Below are 15,720 nucleotides of genomic sequence, written 5' to 3' on the forward strand. Positions count from 1 at the left end.
TGTAAAAATATAACGATAAGCTCAGGCAGACTTGGTTCTGTGGTAGGTCTAAAGGGTTAAACTGCTTCCTCACATCTGCTTCATGAATATGAAGGGTTGTAGTGGGAGAAGGTGGTGTGAAATCCTCATAGCTGTGGAGTGAGGGGGGAGCTCCTGTGGGTGAAGTCTTTGATGGTGGTGATGGCTCTGTGCTGGTGGGAGTGGGGAGGTGGGGGGGGATGATGGACCAAAGTGTCTCTATTGTTGGGGAAGGTGGAGGTGTCAAGGCTGCTTGACGTCTCATCAAACCAGCAGTAAAGGTCGTTGAGGGTGTTGGCCAGCAGCAGGTCGTCAGTGGAGTGGGGCTGTGTGCTTATATCCTTACTCTCATTTCCCTTAGCGTATCTGTAACATGCAACTTCTGTTGGTGCTGTGCTACTGGAAACTGAATTTCCCGGAGGAACCGAGCCGAGGGATTAATAAAGGTCCATCCATCCATCGGACATTTGCACACATGCTTACAGTTTTTTCTGAATGCTTAAACCCTAACTGTGATTCCTGTAGCACAATCTCTAAAACTATTCAGACTTATAGCAAAACCACTCACTGAGTTTGCAAAACTAAAAGCACAAAAACTGCTTTGCACTCAGTTTGCAATTTTGTAACACACACTTTGCAAAACTGTAGGCACAATTCACTGCACAACACTCAATTACCAAATTTCCAACACACTCCTAGCAAAAGTATACACATGTATGGCTATCATTAACACTAATCTGCCAACTGTCTGGCACACTTTCACATGTGAAAACTTTTTTAGATAATTAGTTCACTTTGCAATCAGCCTAAGCACTATAATACAGGTAAGCTGTGTGTGCGGAGTACAATGGAGGGAGCAGAAAGAGTGAGAAGTAGAGGAGGCAGAGGAAGAGGACGTGGAGGTGAAGAAGTAGGATGAAGAGGACGACAAGGACAAGGAGGACCAAGAGGAGGACGAGGAGGGGGGAGAGGAGGATGAGGAGGGGGGAGAGGAAGGGTAAGAAGAGTAAGAAATAGAATTACTGATGACATCAGAGCTACAATAGTGGACCATGTAATCAACCGTGGAATGACCCTGAGGGTAGCTGGCCAACGGGTCCAGCCTAACTCGAGCCGCTACACTGTAGCAAGTATCATAAGGACATCTTGAAATGAGAATCGGTGAGTACAGTCACTTCGCACAAAGACTTGTAGCACTGCCATATGCCAATGAGAAACACACCAATACCATTGATGTAAAAATACTGAAATTGTTACTTTACAGAATTGCTAGATGACCAGATGCTGGGGCAGAGGAAGCATGTTCACTGCAGACCAAGTAACCCATATAGTCATTATGGCGATTGCAAATAATCCTATACTTGGAAATAAACACTTGTGTTTGTTTTGATGTGTTTGAATAAACACCAGTACTTGAAGTTTGGATCCCTCTATGCTTATGGATCTATGACAGAAGTATGAGCTCAAACTGACATAGCCTACCTTGTGCACAGAGAAAGCAAAAGCCAGATGTGTTTTGTATTCATACCATCAGTGTGCAGTTGGCGCATTGTGTGCTTAGTAGATGATGGCTTGTGTGTACTGTTTGATACGGAAACACCATTTTTACGAAGGTGTGAAGAGCTGTGTTTGCTTTTGCAAGAGAACTACAATGTTTTGATTATTGGGTGACAGGTTTTCTTATTTGTGTGAAGAGTTTTGCAAAATTAGCCAATAGTTACAAAAAATGTGCTTAATCAATGAGAAAAAACTGTAAGAATTGCATTGACCCCATTTCCTCCAAAGTAAAATTCTAGCTGCACATGTCCATGAAAATTTCTCCCACTGAAATGAGAGCCAGCACTGTTTTGCAGTATGTTTTAAGTTACATTGTTTTGAGTTTGTCATAAATATTTACTGCACAGTTTAAAGCACTTCTGAGTTTTCCTGAATATTGAGTCTTTTTTTTTTATTATTCTGTTCATCTGGACGTGGCGTTTTCAGTGTTCCAAGTGACTTCTCAGTAAACAGTACATTTGCACACTGACGGAAAACAGCCCACTGAATGAACAATGGGCTGTAAGGTCAGTTTTTTCATCATTAATATGCAAATCATGACCATTGATCAAATTCCACGAGTACCCTTCACAGAGAGTTGGGGAATGGCTGCAATCCCAGCATTGTAAGATGGTGAAAGATGTACCCTTAGGGTTAGGGGCTCCAGATTGGATCATGGAGGTAGTGGACCCCCTGCCCTGCAATAATACATACAAAACCCAACAATCCCTTTGGTGACAATGGGAAGGAAAATCTCGCTTTTAACAGGAAGAAATCAGAAATCTCCAACAGAACCAGGTTCAGGTCCTTCTTTCACCCCACAGACAGTTGGGGTGAAAGAAGGAAAACAGGATAAAGACATGCTGTGGAAGACAGACGGAGATTAATAACAAGTATGATTGAATGCAGAGAGGTCTGTTAACACATAGTGAGTGAGAAAGCTGACTGAGGAAGAAATACTCAACACATCATGGGAATCCCCCAGCAGCCTACACCTATTGCAGCATAAATAAGGGAGAATTCAGGGTCACCTGGTCCAGCCCTAACTATATGTTTTAGTAAAAGGGAAAGTTTGAAGCCTAATCTTCAAAGTAGAGATAGTGTAGAGTAGAGAGTATCTGCCTCACCAATCCCACTGGAAACTGGTTCCACAGAAGAGGGACCTGAAAACTCAAGGCTCTGCCTCCCATTACTCTAGGAACAACAACTAAGCCCTGTCAGTACTGCAGCATTTTGGATTAACTGCAGGCTTCTCGGGGAGCCAAGACCAAAACCCAAACCCAAAGTGGGTTTTGGTCAGTGGTTGTTGATCAATGGTCATGAGAATTTGCATAATTATGATTGTCTGTGAAGGTTCTCAGTCATCCAGGTCATCGTAGTCAAAGGAGCTTGCAAAGAAAAGCGTCTTGACTTGGGGGTTGTGGATTTGACACCTCAGCATTGTCAAAGTGGGGAAACATGTTTCTGGCTGAGCATAAGATTTCTGCTTACAACATAGAAACTCAGCTCTAAATGAAATTCAGATGATTTTTTAAGTGTGGCTAATATATTATTTGACTTCTAAGGCATCCACACACACACACACACACACACACACACACGTTTCTTGGGTTAGAGGGACAATTTCTGAAATTTTTGGCAAATCAGACTGGACATAGGGCTATGGGGACACCGGGTTCCAGAGGTGCTAGAGCTACAATATGCATATCAAAAATCATGAAAAAAATCAGCAAACCTATACACAATTTAAAATTTAAACATTTTCTTTGCTCGACTGAGATATAAAAAAGGCTATTTTTTCAGACATTCTGGTGGTTTGTAGAGACTTTTCTGTAGCTCGGTCTATAAGGACAGTCTGGTGTACAAGGTCAGTGATGTCATCATACATATACACAAAGTATAGTCTGTTCTGAAGGGACACATGGTGTGTAAAGCCAGTCTACTGTACACACACACACTGATTAAATCTGGTTTAAAAGGACACATGGTGTGTAAAGCCAGTTCACTGTACATATACTCACACATGCACTAAGTATAACCTTCTTAGAAAAGAAGGTGTATTATAAGACTGTGACTGATACATCATTATAGTAAAATTGAATAAATTTGCTTAGGCTGCTGCCCCTGCGACCCGGCCTCGGATAAGCAGTTGAAGATGGATGGATGGATGAATAAATTAAAAAATAATAAAAAGACTATATTTTGGTTTTCTCTGATGAGCATTACAATCTGACATACAAGCTTACATAAAACACCACAGATCATATCTGTTGTGATCTACTAACAGGTGGTCAAAGTGTCATTAAAACAACTAGAAGCATAACACAACAGTGCTTGCATCAACTAGAACAAACTATGTATTATAGAGTTTTTCATTGTCCTGAAGAAACTGGCACTGAGTGGCTGACCAATAAAACAGGACCTTTGCACATCAGGGGTGAGTCGGGCTGACACCATGACTTATACATAAGACTTATATCAACACACAACACATTTGTTGAATTACTGAACTATATTTAATATAACCAACTCAATAATCAATTCCTTAAAAGGACAGCATTGTAACAATTATTGAAGGAAAATAAAAGTGAATCCTGGCATTAAAAGACTCAGGCTAACCACACATCAAAACAAAACACTGCCTGTGAGCACAGTGAAGTCAACTACATACTTTTTGAATGGAGAACACTAACCTTGAAATCAGGCCCAGAAAGGTAAAGGCTCAGACTGTCAAAAAGTGCATTTAGTGTTTAACATTTATTTTTTTTTTTTTAAAGGCCAGTCCTCTGTTGCGCACAAAATCTCAAATGTTTTGAATAGATCTCGTCTCCAAGATAGGTTGTTCCTTTTCTTTGCACTTCAGACACTGCTGGTTGGTGACAGTGATACCGTTTTCAATAAAAGGCTTCATATGTTTCATCACCGCTCCTATCTCCTCCTCAGACCATGGTCTCTTCACACACCGCCTTGATGAAACACGTAAACCTGTTCAATAAAACAAAACAAATTTGAAGTTTAAAAAGATCATGTGAGATGCACTTGTAGGTAGAGATGGTGTTCAAAACTGTGAAAACAAGCTGGTACTTGTCTAAACAAATTGTGTGTGATAATAAATAGACTGTAGACCTGATAAAATTTAAAGTTTGATTGTTTTCATTAACATGATAGTTCATCACACTGCTTGGTAAACACAAAATACATTCAGCTTCTTTATATGTTATATAATGTCTAACCACATGATGTTGGTGTTAACTGCACATAGTGCCTAGTGATGGACATGGCATCTGATTTATATCATACCTTTAGTAACTGAGTCAGGGACAGGAGGTGAACCAGAAGTCACACAGGCATCATTCCCCTGGTCATCTAAAAAATATTGCACAGTATAAATGTATGGGCTTAAAGAGGCTTTCTGCCTACCAATCAAACACCATGAGCACAGAGGGGACAATGACAGCCAGTTCTATTATACTAACTATACACATGGCAATGCTGCTGAACTGGATGAAGTCAACAATACCTTGGGTAATAAGTTTACTGGGAAATGATGTAGATTTTGCACAGGCCAAATCTTGCTTGGCCAAAACTGATGAAGCATCAAAATACTAGTCATAAAGCATTAGTGTCACAATTAGGAATGGAACAACTAACAATCGACCATGTAAAAATGTACTGATGGTTAGTAATATTGTTCTATACACAATCCCAGGTTATCGTAATCAGCATAGTAGTGTTAATAGTAAAGTCTGATTTCATTTTTAATGCAATGAAAAACAGATGCAAGTGGCATTAATGAAACAAGAGAGCATCGTTATCATACGTGATGTGCGCTGTTAAAATACGTTACTGCATATTTCACTGGATTTGTCTCTGAACAAGACTAACTCGCAGATCCCAGCTCATTACATAAGATATGTTGGGCAAACTTTGAGTACAGCATTGAAAATGTACCTTGAGCTGCAGTCTCGGAGAAGTGAGGCAAATCAGAAGTAATATTATTTTTTTATTTATATTTTTATATATATATATATATATATATATATATATATATATATATATATATATATATATATATATATATATATATATATATATATATATATATATATATATATATATATCACAATGTATGATTTTATAACAAGTTTTTTGTATATTTCTTTGTAAAATAAGTATTTGAACACTTGAGTCAAACTATATTAATATTGCCTTTGTTAACAATTGCAGCGGCCAAACAGTTCCTGTAGTTCTTCACCAGGTTTGCACACATTGCAGAAGGTCTTTTGACCCACTCCTCCACACAGATCTTCTGTAGATCTGTCATGTTTTGGGCCAACACAGACTTTTAACTCCATCCACAGATTTTCTATTGGACTGAGGTCTGGAGACTAGTGAGGCCACTCCAGAACCTTGAAATGCCTCTTACGGAGCCACTCTTTGGTTTTCCTGGCTGAGTGCTTCAGGTCTTTGTCTTGTTGAAAGACCCAGCCAGAACCCATCTTCAATGCTCTGACTGAGGGAAGGACGTTTTGGCCCAAAATCTCACAATCCATGTCCCCGTTTATCATCTCCTTAATACAGTGCAGTCGTCCTGTCCCCTGTGCAGAAAAACAGCCCAGAGCATGATGTTTCCACCCTCATGCTTCACTGTAGGATGGTATTATTGGGATGAGACTCATCCTTCTTCCTCCAAACCCCAACAATGGAGTTTAGACCAAAAAGTTTTATTTTGGTCTCATCTGACCACAGGACTTTCTCCCATGACTCTGGATCATCCAGATGGTCCCTGGCAAACTTCAGACGGGCCTGGACATGGGTTGGCTTAAGAAGGGGAACCTTCAGTGTGATGAATGATTTTAAACCATGACGTCTCAGTGTATTACTGATAGTAGCCTTGCCAACGGTGGTCCCAGCTCTCTTCAGGTCATTGACCAGCTCGTCCCGTGTAGTTCTGGGCTGATTCTTCACCTTTCTTAGCATCACTGACACCCCACGAGCTGAGATCTTACGTGGGGCTCCAGTCCGAGGAAGACATTAGCCTCTTCCATTCAGGGGCGCCTGCAGGAGTCTTGCAGAGGGTACGCACAGTCACCTGCACGCGCTCCATCGCGCACACGCACATGCGTGCACGCGCACTGTCGCGCACCGAGCTGCTTGGCAGTGGCTCTGGAGCCCTTTCCAGCTTTGTGAAGGTCTAAAGTTTTGTCTCTTGTGTCGTTGGAAAGCTCTTTGGTTTTACTCATGTTGCTGCAACACATTTGACAGATTGTGGGGTGCACATGTGTCTTTATAAAAGCTAACGGCATCAAACAGGTGCTGCTAAATTAGAATCATGAGCAGAGTGTAGTTGGACTGTTTAAAAGCAGAATAACAGGTATTTGAGGGTCAGAAATCTGCATGATAAGCAAGTGTTCAAATACTTATTTTAAGCAGTAATATACAAAAATATTTTAATAAAATCATACATTATCATTTCCGGAATTTTCTTTTTGATTCTGTCTCTCACAGTGGACATGTACCAACACTGAAAATTTCAGATCCCTCCATGATTTCTAAGTGGGAGAACTTGCAAAATAGCAAATACTTACTTTCCTCACTGTAAATGGTATTAACTACACAGCAAAGTACAAACAGAACTGCAATAACAACCAGAAGGGATGCTTGCGATCTTTAGCTGGGTATGACAAGTAGAACAAATATTGCAAACATCTGGCAGCTACAGTGGAAATGTATTTAATCCACTACGAGTGGTCTTTTCTAACCAGTGTCCCCTCAACCCATGTGTTTTTCTGAGTATGCCAAACACTGGAGATGAAACAGTGAAAGACTCAGTTTGAGCTCAGATGTCAGGACAGTGTTCTCACATACCTTGAGTTTGTCTGTGTCAGACACACACACATAGTTAAGCATTTTCTGTTTCACCTTCAGTTAAATACAGTTCTAACTTTCACCCTAACTGCAAGGAAACAGAGTGATTAACCCTTACCTAGTTAAGTGAAGCCAAAGTAAGACAATACTAAGAAGCTAAAGTGACTGTGAGTAAAAGGTGCATGTATATGTCTGACACAGAAAAACCCAAGGTTTTCAAGGACACTGTCCATCAGCCTCATAATGACATCTGAGCTCAAACTGATGCTTTCACTGTTTCACCTCCAGTGTGTGGCCACTCAGTAAAACACACTTGTTAAGGGGACACTGTGGTTAGAAAAGACCTCCTGTTCTAAATAGAGGACATTTCCACCACCGCTGCCAGATGTTTGCTAAAATACTCAAAATGGAGTTTCGTGTAAACACCATAACACTTCTAACCATTGGTCAATTTTAAAACAAAGGTCAATTTCAACTCACCTCACAAGCAGAGTCGTTAGGCACAGCTCTGGATGATTGTGGCACCTCTTTCGATTTGCTCTCTGTACAAGGGAACACAAGGAGATTCAGTGCTTGACTTTCGTTAAGTCAAAAAAACACATCTACGCATAACGCAATCAATTCACATCCCTGACTGTTACAATTCTACTCAAAATATCCATCAAGACACTATAGAATCATCAGAAATGTCCCAATACTGGCACATTTTTCATGCAGCAAACCTTCAGGCATGTCATGCATTGCCAGAAGTTAACAACATTTACTCAAAACTGACCACTGGTAAGTTCTTCTGAGAACGCTTGGGGTGACAACTCCTGATACTGGACACCAACTTCACCAATTAACTCTTTCAGAGAAGAAGTGCCACGCTGACCTCCAACAGAATGCACCTAAAAAGATGCAAAGATGAACAAGCATCAATGGTACAGTGTCCATCTGATCAAGAGGGACACTCTCAGTCAAACCTTAAAACACCCAAATGATGTTGAGAGGGAAATGCACTGTTAAATGATGACTACCTGTACTTACAATGATTTAAAGACTGTACATGCAGTATAATTGTAATCAATTGATAAACATGATCTTTACAAACCACACTATTTACCAAACTACACATTGATACAATCTTTAGTAAACAGATGAATCCATGCTAACCTCATGCTCAGAGTTGTCTGCTGTAGGTCTAGATGACTGACACTCTGCTTTTAATTCTCTGTCTGTAGAAGAGAACACAAGACATGGAGGCATAGTGCTTTGCAAGACCCCAGGGTTTAACAGGTAGTGCTTACTCAAGCAGGGACTCACCTGTGAATGAGTCTGTAGAGATCACATGGTGCTCCACGTCATGGGCAATAGGCTCTGCAACACACTGTTGACCAGAAGGGATGCTTGCGATCTTTAGCTGGGTATGAAAAGTAGAACAAATATTGTAAACATCTGGCAGCTACAGTGGAAATGTATTTAATCCACTACGAGTGGTCTTTTCTAACCAGTGTCCCCTCAACCCATGTGTTTTTCTGAGTATGCCAAACACTGGAGATGAAACAGTGAAAGACTCAGTTTGAGCTCAGATGTCAGGACAGTGTTCTCACATACCTTGAGTTTGTCTGTGTCAGACACACACACATAGTTAAGCATTTTCTGTTTCACCTTCAGTTAAATACAGTTCTAACTTTCACCCTAACTGCAAGGAAACAGAGTGATTAACCCTTACCTAGTTAAGTGAAGCCAAAGTAAGACAATACTAAGAAGCTAAAGTGACTGTGAGTAAAAGGTGCATGTATATGCCTGACACAGAAAAACCCAAGGTTTTCAAGGACACTGTCCATCAGCCTCATAATGACATCTGAGCTCAAACTGATGCTTTCACTGTTTCACCTCCAGTGTGTGGCCACTCAGTAAAACACACTTGTGGAGGGGACACAAAACAGATAAGCTTGCAATCATCACTTGGGAAAGTCATACAAATTCAAGATTTAGTTAAACCAGATTGAATACCACCAAGAGGACATTTAAATATTGTGACTAGGGCTGAAACAACTAATCGATTAATCGACAACTAATCGATTATTGAAATAATCGTTAGTTGCAACCCTAATTGTGACATCTAGATATGTATGTTTTAAACAACAATTCATAGGGGGAAAATTTTTTTTAAATGACCCACCTTTTTCCGCCAGGGCCATTCTTTCCCACCATAGTCATAAGTAATTTCACTTCCTGCCGCAATTTCCTTCAGTGCAAAAAGGCAGAGATGTGGCTTCCCTTCTGCTTCAATCAACTTCATTCTGCAATTTGGTGTCCTGTGTTCATCGTTTACTAGTCGCCCAAATGACCCATCTTCAAGTGCTCCATCAATACTGCAAATTTGGAAACATACATTAAACAAACATTTATAGTGACATGCCTATGAACTATACTATAATTTTTAAGCACCAACACAAACACAACATCCAATACAAGTTTAGTTGTTAAATGCATAGTTGATAAGTTAAAGAGGGTCCATCAGTCAAGGACGCATTGCTTTCTGACTGAGATAAGTGTTTGCGCTTCTACTTGTGCTTAGAGCTTAAACGTGGTTTTGTTGTACTGTTGCGCTGACCTAGTAGGTGTGGCTGTTACTCTTCTCTTCCTCCTCTTGCCCACTACCTGCTCTGTGCTGCTGCTTGCGCGTGGCCACTGATTAGACCTTGTGCAATCTACAGCTAAGCGCAGCCTGGTGTGCACTGCTCTGCCAGGTGAGTTGAATTAGAGCAATCAAGGGCGGGCGTGCCTAGTAGACCTTAAAATGCATGCAGCAGCCATTTGACCCGAGTGTGACATACTGAGAGGACAGCAAACCAAGCACAATCCACTTTCCACTGTGAGGAAGACTTTGAGTTAGACGGGCTATCGGTAAGCTTGGACTCATATTTGCTGCTTATGTTTGGGAACTATGGAAGCTCAATTGTGGAAATGTATTTATGCTTTGGGAAATAGTTACTGCATTTAAGTTTAAAAAATTATATTGATATTAAAATAAATGTTTAAGTTTGAATAGATTGTTTATGTAGATAGTGTTTCCCACACTTATGTTAATTAATACTAAAAGTAATTACCCCAAATCCTTGGTTAAATCTTAAAACTAGTGTAAATATGTTTGGTTTAATTTAAGGAAAATAATTCTTTGTAAAAGAAAATCCTTGGTTAAAGTCTTTATTAAAATATTTGTAAACTCTAAAATGTATACTTTTAAAATGTAATTGTTACAGAAAGTGCAAGGTAGACCACAGTTTATTTCATCTTCGTTGTTTGAAATTACTCACCTCTGATTCAAAAACTAATGAATGTAAAACTAGGATAAATGATAGTTTAGACAAAAGTGGCTTTACTGAAGTGTATTTTTGTTATTTCATTTGTCTTCTGTATAATGCATTTAATTTATCTGAATGATTAATGAAATGTTCTTTATTTTTTGTGTTGAAAGGTTTTTCACCTATCCATCAAGCCATCCATCTACCTACCTCACAGACAGAGAACACTTGACATGTACTATTTTGGCATTGTACATATTATACAGTAGTTTTGGACACAGTATAACAGTGCACGAGTCTCCGTGTCCACATGTGCCAAATGCGCACAGACACAGGGCCGCTCATTCAGCCCTGGCCATTTGAATTTTCTCTTATTATTTTCTCTATCTCTATATTATATTTTAAATCTTCACAGCAGCGTGAGAACACTGTCTTAGCTGTAAAATGTAGGCTTATATTATTACCCCTCTAACCCCGTACATTACGCCCGTGAGTGTGTATTAGAGAAGGCACACACAGGCTTAATACGGGGACTAACGGGCCCTCAGCATATGTGGGAGTCCCGTCAGTCCCCAGTACCGAGAGTTCCCAGGGACCACAGGGTCACCGGGAAATGACGGAGCCTTAGTAAGAATGAGATCCCGCTATTCCACGGGTCCGTCACTCCCCCTTCTATAGATTCTGGGGACTGACGGGGCCGGGTACCAGAGGTAAGGACTCGTTAAAGAGCAATATGAGATGTTTGCTTCAGAAATCCTGACCTTGCAATAGAAATGTAAACATTCAGTCATTTTGACTTTACCACAATGTCTTCTGCTTCCATATGAATTCAAACATGAAGCCTGAACATGCGCTGGGGTACAGGTTACGTCTGTGTTCAGCTTCAGTTGCATCAATAAGCTCCCCTCTATACTCGACCACAAAGTCTCCTTGTTTGAAATTGGCTAAAGTGAAGATGCCACGACCTGAAGAAACAACCATATTAGAGACACAGGTGTGGCAGCACTGCAAATAATCAATTCATTAAATATGTATATCTGTAAATAACAAGTATGCAATGTTGTGCTTTTTTCAATTCTACATATATAATAAAGAAAACATGTCAAAGTGCAGAAAACATAAATAGCCAGGCTCGCTAATAACTAAATTATTAAAATACCTTTAATTTTAATTTATATTGATGTTTGTACAGGTCACCACTGGTGATGTGTAACCCCTCAGTCTAGCCTGCAGTGTGTCGAAGTCACTCACCTTTAACTGAATTAATACATTTAATTTCTAACATTGAATTCTTGTCTCTTCTTGCAAGGATGTGATTAATGGCATCCTGAAGGGGAGTAGTTCTCCATGACATGATTTGCTAAGGAAATAAGATAAAAATGTAAACAACATCAAAACTTCAAGCCTTTATGCTTACAAGGGCATTAGTAAAGCCTGAATGAGAAGCACCCCCCCCCCCCCCCCATGTTAGTGTACTATTAGTTTAAGGTTATTTTAGTTTGAGTGCTGGAGGGATTCTGATTAACAGATAAATGGATAGGGGCGAGGCTGTATTTGTGCAGATTAACTTGACTGTGTTCCACCTGTGTTGATTACGTCAAGTATCTGACATGCTCCACCCAATTTTTCTTATTTCACTAATAGCATGGATACTGAAACTGTTTCAATTGAGTTCTATGCTTTCATTACATTAACATAACAGACACAGACAAGGCTGATGTCTGAGTAGTTTTAACAGAAAGCATGCACTTGCAGATATTAAAGATACTTAAATGTCCTAATTTAACTAAAGCCTAACTCTGACTTAGCCTAAACCTGTCTGTCAAACTAAGCTTTAGATCTCTCAGGAATAATGTGCTTCATCAACACAACTATAAGAGAGCAAAACAAATGTGGTGTTTGGTTTTTTTTTACAATATTTTATAAACAAATGTGTGCAGAGTGACATCAATACTGTCTCAATTAAATTTCATGAATCTAAAAAAGTTTATTTGTATTTGCCTTCCAATGTTTCCTTGGTATTTGGGCAAAGATCATCTTTTAATATCTTAAATAATCATCTCAGAACAGGAGGAAAACAGCTCCAACTACCACAAAAAAGACAGGTGTGAGTACTACTGCTAGTACAACTGCATCTACTACAACTACTCCTACCATTAGTACAATAGGTAGTAGTTACTAGTTACAGAAGTAGTACTTATAGTAGTTGTAGTAGTAGCAGCCATTTTACATTAAACAAGTGTAGTGATCTTGTAGTGAAAAAGGCCTTCTTTCAAACTCAGTGAAACATCACACACTTGTGTAATTTCTTACCTTGAAACAAGTGATGAGATTAGGCCAGGGTAAAAAAAAAAAAACCATCCCGGTGCTTGGGACAGTCCGGGAATCCCCGCCCCGCGTGTTGCTGTGACCTCCGTGAACCGTTCCGCGTGCTCCGGCCCGCTCTGCCGTCCTCACCTCGTCGTGGTCCGGTCCCCGCGGTGTGCTCTCCGCCGTCCGCTCGTCGTGGTCCGGTCCCCGCGGTGCGCTCTCCGCTCGTCGTGGTCCGGTCCCCGCGGTGCGCTCTCCGCCGTATGCTTTCCACCGTACCTCGTCGTTCCCTCACCTGCCGCCTCACCACGGCTGTGCCTACTCTGAAGCACTGTGTCTGTCAGAACGTCCGTCTTTTAAAAGTTTTATAATTACCGTCTTACCTTTTCTCCAAAGCGTGTCAAAACTCTGCCAAAATTGATGGATGAATAAGAAGCGCCCAATCAGTCGGTCTAAATCATTGATGTAAATATCAATGGTCTAAATGGGTAATGTTAAAATGCGCATGCGCAGCTTCCAATTTCGCGCCATGTGTATAATGTCCCGCGCTCGTGTATAATTTCCCGCGCTTGTGTGTGCGGCATGCAGGGACAACTCGAATCGACAGGGGGCAGTGGCGGACACACAAATATACAACATATGTCAAGTTTTTGGGTATTAAAACATGCCCAGAAAACATTTTAAAAGGTCAATTTTATGAGGACAGCAAAATGTCCTCATGTAACAGAGGGTCCTCATAGCTCTTTGATTTGTCTTGAAAATTGTCCTCCTAAAACGAAAAACAAACACACACACACACAAGAACAACAACAACCCAGAGAAGAAGAGGGGTCGTGTTACTATGCATCATAAAAACACAATCATTCATCTTCCAACTGAATCTTTCTGTTCTGGCTTTAGAATCATTGGTTGTTTACTGAGCCGTACTTTGGGAGTCATTGTCATGGTCCTGCGGCCATGACTCGGTGACTTTGTGTTTATGTTCTTTATTGTTATTACTTTCATTATTATTCGTGGCTGTTTTGGGATGGTTTGTGCTTGGGATTTTAGGTTCTGGGTTTGTGCTCCCTCTATTGGTCCCTGGTGTTAGTGTTCCCCTGTCTCGTCAGGTTAATCAGGTCCAGCTGTTTCCCCCACCTGTGTGTGATTTTCCCAGTGTCTCTCTGTGTACTTATAGTGTGTGTTTTCCTCTGCTCCTCGTCGCGTCGTCTGTGTTCATACCCTGTGAAATTCCCTGCGTGCTCTCCCTGCTGTTTCTCACTTCGATGTTCAGGTTTGCTACTCCTTGGCTTAGTTTCTCCCAGTTTAGTTCATCCTTAGTTCTGTTTGCCATCTCCACTTTATGTTTGGTATTGTTAATAAATCACCCTCACGTCTGAATAAGTGCTGCATTTGAGTCCTCCTTTTCACCCTTCACACGGCCGCTGCCCCGGACCGTGACAGTACGACGCGACCACAAGATGGACCCAGCAGCGCTTAATCTGTCCAGGGAGCTACGGGAGACGCTCATCGATGCCACACAGGAGCTGATCGACCTGTGGCTGGAAAGCCCGGGTGGCACGTCCCAGCGCGCAATAGAGAGGCGGCTACAGCGTCTGGTGACCAGTCTCCCATGGCTTCTGGACTCGCTCTGTTCGTGGGAGCGGGAGTTTCTCCTTTTGGACCTTGGACTTCACCCCCCGTCTGCATTTACTTTCGAGCAGCCCGAGGCGGTGAGTGAGCGGGATTGCATTGGCTTCCCCAGATTCCGGGACTTTGTTTTCTGGGGCTATTCAGAGCGGGATGGGAGACTGTACGGGTCGCTTACCCACCTTCGTGGTAACGGATCCTTCCCAAGTGGGCGTGTACAGACCCTCTGGAAAACTGACAGACTGTGTCTCTGCCGCTCCCTCCGAGCCAGGACTTTATCACCATTCTCCGGCTCAGTTCTGTGTCCAGCCACAAGCTTCCAGGTCTTTAGCTCAACCGTTAGCCTCCCTACGGACACAATTACCTGTTCCGCCGCTGCTCCAGTTAGCCACTCAGTCACCACCACCGCTAGCATCGCTTCAACCCATAGTTCAGTTAATGGCTGAGTCACAATAGGCAGGGAGATGAACTGTTTTACAACGGACCTGTTCCTCAAAAGCTGGCAACATTAGAGACTGTTGCTCACCCCGGGGCTTCCCCCAGAGGCTGGGTTACTGCCCTCAGCTTACTCTGGACCCCTGGAGGCCAAGCGGCCAGCTGTGAACTGCACCGGGCTGTCACTGCCTGAGCAGGGTCAGTGCTCTGCGCAGCTGCGGCCCTCCGTACATGCGCCAGAGGCCCACGTGCCTCCTGGTTTTGTTTCACGTGCGCCAGAGGCCCACGTGCCTCCTGGTTTTGTTTCACGTGCGCCAGAGGCCCACGTGCCTCCTGGTTTTGTTTCACGTGTGCCGGGGGCCCCGGTGCCCGCTGGTTCTGCGGCTGTTTTCGCTAGGGGGCCCGAGGAGCCCGTCCAGCCTCCTGCTTCGCCCGCTGGGGGGCCCGAGGAGCCCGTCCAGCCCCATGCCACACCGGCTGCCACGTCGGCTGGGGGGCCCGAGGAGCCCGTCCGGCCTTCTGTGGCTGCTTCTCCACCTGTGGCTGTTTCTCCACCCGTGGCTGCAGCGCCGCCTCCTGCAGTACCACCACCTGCAGCGCTACCACCTGCTACTGCCACGCCTCAGCCTGA

At 42.3% G+C, this 15,720-nt stretch overlaps 1 protein-coding gene across 1 annotated transcript; it reads right to left on the reverse strand.

The window, feature by feature from the left end:
- Positions 1-4,057: 4,057 nt before the first annotated feature.
- LOC146701117 (N-lysine methyltransferase KMT5A-like) lies at positions 4,058-11,840 on the reverse strand. Its single transcript, XM_085467438.1, has 8 exons — positions 11,518-11,840; positions 9,590-9,782; positions 8,728-8,824; positions 8,578-8,639; positions 8,198-8,312; positions 7,903-7,964; positions 4,855-4,920; positions 4,058-4,539 (listed from the first exon to the last, which is right to left on the reverse strand). Exons 1-7 carry the CDS (start codon positions 11,694-11,696, stop codon positions 4,894-4,896), a joined length of 735 nt encoding a protein of 244 aa, XP_085323564.1. The 5' UTR covers positions 11,697-11,840; the 3' UTR covers positions 4,058-4,539; positions 4,855-4,893.
- Positions 11,841-15,720: the final 3,880 nt, after the last annotated feature.

The sequence above is a fragment of the Copadichromis virginalis genome, linkage group LG9, assembly GCF_057382275.1.
Source record: "Copadichromis virginalis isolate Kocher_CV1m ecotype Utaka linkage group LG9, C_Virginalis_male_GT1.1, whole genome shotgun sequence".
NCBI classification, from domain to species: Eukaryota; Metazoa; Chordata; class Actinopteri; order Cichliformes; family Cichlidae; genus Copadichromis; species Copadichromis virginalis.

What these genes read in the sequence shown, in the direction of transcription:
- LOC146701117 (XM_085467438.1), bottom strand. Translation starts at nt 11,696, where the DNA reads ATGGTTGTTTCTTCAGGTCGTGGCATCTTCACTTTAGCCAATTTCAAA. An exon ending in TGGAAGCAGAAGACATTGTG is followed by an intron (nt 9,783 to 11,517) that starts GTAAAGTCAAAA and finishes CCAAATTTGCAG; the next exon opens with TATTGATGGAGCACTTGAAG. An exon ending in CAGACAACTCTGAGCATGAG is followed by an intron (nt 8,313 to 8,577) that starts GTTAGCATGGAT and finishes GCATCTTTTTAG; the next exon opens with GTGCATTCTGTTGGAGGTCA.